This window comes from Lathamus discolor, chromosome 3 (genome assembly GCF_037157495.1).
Source record: "Lathamus discolor isolate bLatDis1 chromosome 3, bLatDis1.hap1, whole genome shotgun sequence".
In the NCBI taxonomy this organism is placed as follows: Eukaryota; Metazoa; Chordata; class Aves; order Psittaciformes; family Psittacidae; genus Lathamus; species Lathamus discolor.
The window spans coordinates 132,306,327-132,315,363 of NC_088886.1; the positions used below are offsets into that span (position 1 = coordinate 132,306,327).

At 42.8% G+C, this 9,037-nt stretch overlaps 1 protein-coding gene across 3 annotated transcripts in view; it reads right to left on the reverse strand.

Moving 5' to 3' along the window:
- VSTM4 (V-set and transmembrane domain containing 4) overlaps positions 1 to 6,518 on the reverse strand; it is an 88,771-nt gene extending 82,253 nt beyond the window's left edge. For all 3 annotated transcript variants that reach the window (XM_065671838.1, XM_065671837.1, XM_065671839.1), the window contains exons 1-2: positions 6,428 to 6,518; positions 732 to 1,130 (exon numbers count right to left, since the gene is read on the reverse strand). In XM_065671838.1, the coding sequence (XP_065527910.1) occupies positions 732 to 1,130; positions 6,428 to 6,482 (454 nt within the window). In that variant the 5' untranslated portion in view covers positions 6,483 to 6,518. The remainder of the gene's footprint in view (positions 1 to 731; positions 1,131 to 6,427) is intronic.
- Positions 6,519 to 9,037: the final 2,519 nt, after the last annotated feature.

Sequence of the window (9,037 nt, forward strand, 5' to 3'; positions counted from 1 at the left end):
CTCCCCATCCCTCCAGGAGTGGGGAGGGTCGGGGGTGGGGGTGGGTGAGTGGACGACCTGTGTGGATTGGTTTAAACCACGACAGTTCTTGGTAAACCCAGGACATCTGCTCAACAACAAAAACTAAACAAAAGGAGGAGAGGGAATGGCGTTTACTATCACAGTGTTTGTATTCTGGAGCAACCACTACACAGACTGAAGCCCTGCTTCCCAGGAAGTGGTTGGACATCACCTGCTGATGGGCAGTAGAATACAATTTTTTTGTTTTCTTTTGCTTCTGCACATGGCCTTTGCTTTTACTTTATTAAACTGCCTTTATCTTGACCTACAAGGGTGTTTTCATCTCAGTTTCTCCTCTCCCTGTCCTGCTGAGGAAAGGAGCAATAGAGTGTGCAGCCAGAATCCAGCTAAGGTCAACCCACCAGAAACCTGTAGTTGAATGCAAAGGAATTTTAATTACTGCTATTCTGGTAAAAGGCAAAGGAAGTAGACTATCTGCTACAAATCTATCAATCAACCTTCTCACTTCTTTGCATTTTATTATGGGCTGAATAATGTTTAAATTGTAATGTGTAAGTAAAGAAGTTGAGTACTAGGTTTTCTTCTCCTATCCTCTTATAATACTTAAAAATAACCTAACTTCAAATGTCTTATGGATGAACTTGAATGAAAATTTTAAAGGGCCTGATGGGACAAGAAAAATAATAAAATTGAAATCATTAGTCTCTCACCTCTTATTTCAGTAGCTGCTGTGCCATTTGACCATGCTGTCCATTTATTCCTGTGTTTGCCAATTTCCTGGACTTTGCATATGTAATGTCCTTGATCTGTTTGCTGGAGACTTAGAATAAGAAATTTGTACATGGTTCCATGTTTCTCTTTAAGAAGATGAAGTCTTTGTTTGTGGAAATGATGAGTATAATTTCCATAATACTGGACAGACCCAAACTTTGTCATTTTGATCATCAGATACTCCTGAGTAGGTGATGCAGCGAAGACCCACCGCACAGCCAGCAAATTGTCTGTCTTTCTCTTTTGAGAAATGTGGCAGTAGAGGGTAGCATTATCTCCCTCAGAGTATCTCACTGTTGGTCCCGGAGAGACTGTCACATTTAAAGCCCCACAAACATCTGCAAAGGAGATAAAAGATGGTGAGAGCCCTCCATGCTGGCGCAACAGCATCTGTCCCAGCATGCAAGTCCACAGCAGGTGAACTGATGGTATCCATTCAGTATGCAGCAATTTAATGAGCTTTTAGAACCTGACATCATCTGTCTGTCTGTGAATATTTAACTTGGTACGAGGCCCTCCTTCAGTGAGTCTCCTCTAGTATTCTTGCTGTTGCTAATAAATAAGATGGGGCTCAAGCGGACACCTTGCTGCTCTCATAAGCCCAACATCGCATAATCTTTGATCAGTCTGAACAAGTGTTAGTCTAGAACTAGCTTGGAGTAAGAGCCAAGAATATCTTTTGCAAAGCTGTTCCACGACCAGCTATTCCAACGATTTGCACCCTTCTTAGGATTTCCAGGCTAAATTGTTTCAATAGCCACCTTATGCCTATTTTTCCTGTCCCAACTTTAAGATTAAATAGTGTTTTCTTCTCTAGCCCTTGCTTTCTGAGTCCCTATAGAAAGCAACTATCTGGTGCCTCAGCCATTGCTTTGTTGAGCTGAAGAAATAGAGCCCTGTTAGTCTCCTTTAGCAAAGTAGTGTCTTCACTTCCCTGTTCTCCTTAATAGCCCTTCTCTGTATTGGTTCCTGTTTAAATTTTGGGTTTGTTTGTAATTATTTACATCTTTTTCTAAGATGGGTAACTAGAATTATAGGCAGTGTCTGGAAAGAAGCTCTCCAATGTACTGCGAAATAGTCATGGTACTTCCCAGATTTGTCTGGGATGTACCTTGCCTGGTATAGCCTAGAATTATGTGTCCTTTCTCATGATATTTCCACATGTGATTATATGTCAGTTTAAAATTAAATAATAATCTTGAGCATCTTTCCTTCTTTGTCAAATTCTTACTAATCCCAAAGTATGTGACATTGCTTTACTGTTCTGCTCCATTTTTGTTAATTGGTAATCAGTTTTTCCTACATGCTATCCTGGTCTTACGCTGACTTTATAAGGTCACATAATTTCAATGTGCATGCTTCTGTCTACTTCTTTTAGATATCATTTGTGCAAACCTTACATGCTGTTGAATAGATTATCACTGAAAGACTGCTAATGTCCCTATACAACTGTAACCAGCTCCTCACTTTGCAGTTCTCCATGTCCTCTTCCTGTTGTTATCAAATGGTCACTTTAAGCCTGGGTTAAATCTGTCAGATTAGTCCTTCTGAATACAAATTCAAATTAAACTGCTGCCATTTGCATGACAAAATATGACATGAGATTATATTGGGACAAATTATTATTCCATTGTTCCATTTATTTCTGACTCTTGTTTTTCTGTTCTTCATCATCAATTTAGCTTAAGCCAGTTGTTTGTCTCTGCTTTACTCCTAACAACAGCCAGTATAGGTGAAGGCTGAAAGAAGTCCATAGCTGATCATTACAGGAAAATTTTCTTTCCTGACCTGATTTATGCTGGACTGGTTTTCTGAGTCATTGGAGTCAACACTCATTTTATTTCCTTCCTAATGCACATTAATAATGTTCTTATTAGTCATATCAGAGACTGATCTTTATTTTTTTACCAGTGGTATATTGTGGCAATGTGTTTCCCGAATGACCTGTAATGCATAACCTACTGGTCTGATGGCATCCACTAGAGAGAGCACCATATTTCAACAGTGAGTAAGCACGCTCTGCAATGCACTCTGCAAAGCATGAAATGTCCTCTAAAATGTGAATATTAAGCTTCCTGTTATGTGAATATACTGTAGTTAAATACTAATGAGAATTGCAAATCTGGGAGAAGTATTTTTCATTTCTAGACTCTTTCTAGCACGTCAGCTAGGAACATTTTAACAAAGGGGATGAGAGTTTTGGCAGTCTTTTGTCTGACATCAGCTCCTGAAACCCAAACGTATATTTATCTTCAAAATAAGCAAGTATTTCCATACTATTTCTGAAACAGTATTGGAGACAGAGACACTGTTTTTATGTTCCAAATGAAGCCATGAAATGGAGTGGTGAATTGTAGCACCTTACTTAAAGTAAATCCACTTTAATTAGTTATATTGCATGTGTTTGAGAAGAATGCTATGAAAATTAATAGTACAATAATTATTTTGGTTTCATTTGAAATACACAGAGTGGTATATTTTTTCCGAGTAGACATTATTTTTTCTTTATGAAGGAGAAAATAAGTTGTATAAAGGAGGAGTTTCTAAATTGTTTTAAGAAACTGCTACTGAGCATGGCCTAGATTATTGATGTAATTATTTGTGCATGATGTTTGTGTGTGCAACTCATGTAAGTGCCAAAGCAAGAGATTATTTTGGATTGTAGGAAGCACACAAGTAGAACAGGATGTTACAACTTAAAATTAAGGCTGAATACCACAAAAAAGCTTTCCAGGCATGAAACTCCAGTTATTACTTGCTGAAGTTATCTGACCTTGGTGTTTTACAGGCAGATGTGAAGATGGCTGCCCCTGACACCAAAATAAGATCAGATTTTGAAGGTTATGCTGCTCAGTAAAGAAGAATAAGTTTAAGATTTTCAGCACTTTTGGGGTTCTCATAAATACTTGGGCTGTAAATATTTAATAACTCAAAAGTGTGGTTTGGGTAAATGAAAAACACAAACTTTTTCTACTGAAATTATGAACATATCATGAAAAACTGTAAAGAAAAACAATTATGTCATTTTCCTGACATGCAAAGTTCTTGTTTGAAAAAGCTGGCTAGGATTAACTGTGGAATAGAGTCCCAAAATAAAAGGCCAAAGAATCATTGCTTAATTCAAAACTAGGCAGAACATAGTGCCAAAAAGTACCCAAGAGAAAATACAGAAGAACTCAGATACGGCAATGATGGAAGCCTATGCAAGAAGATAAAGAAGCATTGTACATGGAGTCTCTGATCCCTTTCTAGCTGTTTACACTCATACAAACATTAGTATTTTATACCTAAGGCTCCTACTTTTCCTCTGGGGACATGCCTTTTTTCTAAGGAAGTATCAAATTTTGCATGCTTCATGTTGCCTGATTAGTGGGAATACATCTCCTTGTCGTCCTCCTGCAGCTTCAGCTGGGGTGGCTGTACAAGTGCAGAAATGGGGAGAGTTTTGGAAATCTCCTGACTCTTTTACCATGATCTCATCTTATGTTGAACAGTGTCAGGTGATGCTTTTATAAAATAGAAAAACATTGTCCAGTTGACTCTATCCTCCCACTGCCTTTGGAGCAGGAGCAGTGGTGGGTTTCGGAGGAAAGAGGTCATTTACATCTTATGTGGAAAGGAAAAGCTTCATTTAGGGCTCCCAAACACTACTGGAAATGTTCCTCTTGTCTTTAGCAGGCACTGGATCAGCTCCAGCATGAGGTTTACCTTTGTAATGGGCGCCTTGCCAGCACAGGAGACTCCTCCACAACTTGAGAGCAGGCTTGTGTGCCAACAGAGCACTGAATTTCTAGATTTCAGATTACTGCTTCAAGTGAGGAATCACTATTTTTCTTCTCCTGCCTTCCCAGTATAGCACGATGTAGCCACTCAGGTGGAGCTCACCACAAGTTTTAGTCGTGCTTTTGCTTAGAAAGGGAAACTATTTATAGAAAAAGTGAGAAGAGTGAGTCAAAGACTTGAGGATTCCTTAGTATGCTTAGTCATTAAATACATGTCTCCTTTTGCAATCAGCTCACTTAGTTGCCCCCATCCCAGTGTTTTAGCTGTTTATTTCTAGCTGTTTACACTAGCCTGTAGGGAATTGGGGAAGGTTATTGCTGGTTAAAGTCTGTTTTGAAAAGTCGTATTTTGAAAGCAGTCCACTTCTGCTTACACCAGTTCAATTCCAAGTATTAGCTAGGTTTGACTTTGTTGTCTGCCATATTACATTGCATAGCACTTTGACAGCACTGTCAGGAGCAACAGGTTATACTTTAAGGAGACAGAAACCTGTCATTTGCAGGGTTGTCCCCTCTCTCTGTGCTATAACTGCAGCAAAGACTCTCAATCACTGCTGGGTCCTTGTGTTTGATAAGTAGTTTCAGCGTGGCTGTGTTTTAGTGGAAGAACCCCAATTACATAAGTGGAGATAGAAGCAGAGTTGCTACCGTGCTCACAATCCAGATTTAGTGTTATGTATCAGCCCCTCTTCCTTCCCACGTGGAGTCTGACAGGCAAAACCTACAACCCATCATCCTTCAGGGCTGAGGACTTTTATCCTCAGCCTTTGGTGATAGCTGAGGGGTTAGAGGCATGCCATCTGGGTATCTCTGATCTGATCTCAGATTTGCACGACCAGAAGCATATGGGATGGCTTTCATCTGTGTTGTAGTTCGTTCTGTGAAACAATGTTACTGTCAAAGGCGGCTTTATTTTGACTCCTCTACCATTAAACAGTAAGAAGAGCAGGTGAGCCAGGAAGAAGCAAAGCTCTTTGTTTAAATGAAAATAATTAGGAGCTGGCTAGCAGGATCCACAACAGCAGCCAGCTGGTTTCAGCTGAATTGATCTGTCTGCAAGTTTCACAAGTCTGAGGCTCCTTGTCAGGGAAAGCTTCTGTACAGACTGAAGATGGACTTGAACCAAACCTCTGCCTCCACCATCTCCTGCCCTTTTGAGGTGAAGATTCAAGCTGAATCTTGAATAAGCAGTGCTTCCTCACTCCTGTAACCCTCACTACACCTTGAAGTTCAGATCCGGCCTCTGTGTCTCTGTTGCAGGTTTAGGACACAACACTGGCCAATGCACCTTTGATTTTGGAGAGATAAAGGACTTGAACAAAGAAAGTTTTTTACAAGGGACCTACAGGTTCTGTTTCGCTGGATGTCTATGGGACCTAGGCACCTGTGAAAAAAAAACAATGCCTAATCTGTCTTTGCCTCGGCTTTGCCTGCAGCTCCCCGGTGCAGCTCAGCGTTGTCCCGCCTGGCACAGCAGGCAGCGGAGAACGCGCTTCCATAAACTTTTGCACGGGAAAGGTTTTCTTTTTTAAGCCCACAGTTGCGGGTCAGGTCGCTGTGCAGAAACGCGGCCGCCGGGCGCCCGGGGAGCGGCGGCACAGCGGGGTGCGGGATCCCCCGGCCCGGGGGGACGACGCGCCGGCTGCAGGGGCCTGCCGGGCTTCCCCGAACATCCCTGTAAGCCCCCTCTCCTGGAGCCCAAGCTCCGGGCACTGCCGCTGCTCGGGGCCGCTGCGCCAGCCCCGCTGACGGGGGAGCCTGGACACAGCTCCAAGGCAAGAAGGGGAGAGCGGCAGCCCGCGGCTGAGGGGTCTGCCCGGTACCGGCCGCTGAGCACCCGCGGTGCCGCTTACCTGGGGCCGGGGCTGAGGCCAGCAGGGCGGCCAGCGCCGTGGCAAGGAGGCGCATGGCCCGCGGGATGCCGGGTCCCGTCCCGTCCCGTCCCGTCCCTCTCTGCGAACTGCCTCCCTTCTCTCCTTCCCGGCCTCCCGCCTCCTGCCCGCCCGGTCCTCCCCCCTCTCTTTGCCTTTCATCTCCTCCCCTTTCTCCTCCTTTTTTTCCGCTTTCTTCCTTCCTCCCTACTTCTCTGCTCTTCCCACCGTCCTGCCCCCCCACCCCCCATTCAGCTCTCCTCTTTTTCTCGACTTCTTTCCCTTTATTTTCTCCCCACTGAGCTCAGGGCTGTGGGGTGGCACTAGGGCTAGATAGGGCTGTGACCCCCTCCCTGTGCACACACCCCCTGCCTAAGAACGCGGATCTGTGCATATAGTAAGTGGGAAGCTCCCCTCTCTGAGCACAGAAAGCCTCTTTGCAAGAAGGTGAGAGGCCAGCAATTAGGGGTTGTGGGGCAGGGTGGTGGGATGGGAAAGGCTGTTATGCATCTTTTCTGCTTTCCTGGTGGTGTTTGAAATTCTGCAGGCCCTCATGCCCATTCCCCACTCCTTAACTGGAACAGCACCACCATTTCTGAGCATTTTTAGTTAATACTGTCCCCCTTTCCGTGAGCAATCTTAGTGGCAGCATGGGAGCAAGGAGGTCTGGTGGGCAGGAATGGCCCATCAGCAGGCATGGGTATAGATGCTGTAGGCTGTTTGGACACGTGTACCAGGACATTACACACAAAAAAAGTCCTAAATTAACTGATGTTAACATCTTAAAGTGCATCACCCCAAGGTTACTCTGCTTATTTTGCCAAATGCATATAATTCTAGGCCAGAAAGGACAAGAGATGTTGCCACCTGGCAGTCTACTCCTGCCCTTTCCCTTTGCTCCTTTTGAAAGTATGTCACTTGAAAGCCCACAAATCTCCAGAGACATAGACTTAATCCTTCTACTAGCAGATATGATGGGTTATGACTGATTTTAGTATTCACATTTTGTGAAGTGTGGATGATACAAACACTTTGGCACTCCTGCTTCCCAGCACAGGGCAAGCAGGACCGATATAGCTACCCCACCCCTCTCCTGGTAATCAGGCAGGATAATACATGTCTGCTTTTAAGCATCATGGAAAATTTGGGGTGTGTTTCATAAGATACTCATAAGACTGAACACTGCCTTTAACATAATGCAATTCATTTACTTCAGGAACGGATTTTTGCATCTGTACAGCAAACACTCCTTGCAAGAGAATGACAGGTCTGGATTATGAACAGAACAACCAGCAGACCTGAAGAAACAGAGGGAGTTATTAAAAGTTGTACTGCCTGGGGAGCTAATTAAGATTTGTAGATTCAAGTCTACCATAGTAAAAGGAAATCCTAACAGACAGATAAGCTAATTCAAAAAGAAACAGAGAAATTCATGAAAGATCTACCAGCAATTATTTATTTTGGTGGTCCTGATGAGAGCTCCATCTCAGGAAGTCAATAGACTGCCAATTGAGAGGGAAACGAGGGATTACTGATTTTGCATGCTCTTATTCAAAGCTTTTTCAGCTTGCCATTGTTGAAGAAACATATTAGTCTGAATAGAGATTTTAGACCTTCTCATATAACTTTGCTAGGTTCAGTCATGCCTTACTCTATGTCTCATAAATTCCTTTAGTCTCCTAATCTTTTAATGGCATGCACAAAATACTGATGTAAAGATATCAATAAGAACTGCCTAAGCTCTCTTGTGAGTACCTGGACAGAGCTTAAATATGCACTATTAGAATCAGTACCAATATTTGTCATTGTTTATCAACCATCCCAGTTACCAATAGCACCAACAGTTCTTTTAACTGCATCAAGAACCCAAATGAGCTTTGTGGCAGAGTTAGATCGATCAGTTGGTGACAAGGCTTCATATGATGTATTTACATGTGATAGAAGATAAATAGAAAGAGTCAGAGACACAACTGGGCATATCCAGTCTCAAGTGTTTGCCAGTTTACAGAAAATATAGTCTTTCTGGTTTGTAACTTGTGATCTCTGTACCTGTGACAGTTCCCTGTGTGTTGTGGGTTCTCTCTTTTGTGTACAATTATTTAGTCCATTTCTCCCCTGTTGAAAGATCTTCATTAACATAAGAACATGAGAAGCATTCCTGATTTTCAAAGGGACGTTTCTTTTAAATTTCAGAATGTGTTTTTAAAAGTGGTTTAGGTTAAAAGTCTTCTACTTGCCATTGCATAAATAAGCTCTGATGATTCTGCCCTTTTAGGTTTTTTACCAAGGGAGAGTTTTTATTTGCACAGCTATGAACAGGATCCATAAGCTTCTATGCACAGATTTCTCTCTTGACCCTGAAAGGTACCACTAGCAGCATTCATTAGGCATCCCAGCACCTAACATAAATAAATAAATACACATTTTGCCAATCTCTTGGAATATACTCATGGGCCAGACAGCACTAGTCAGGCTGGTGAGCTGTAGGGAAACAGGCTGCTGGCCTCCCATCTTCTCAGATTTGCTGCTGACCTGTTGGATAATTTTACACAAGTCGGTTCCAACCTCTGGGCTGCAGCTGAGTGATCTGTA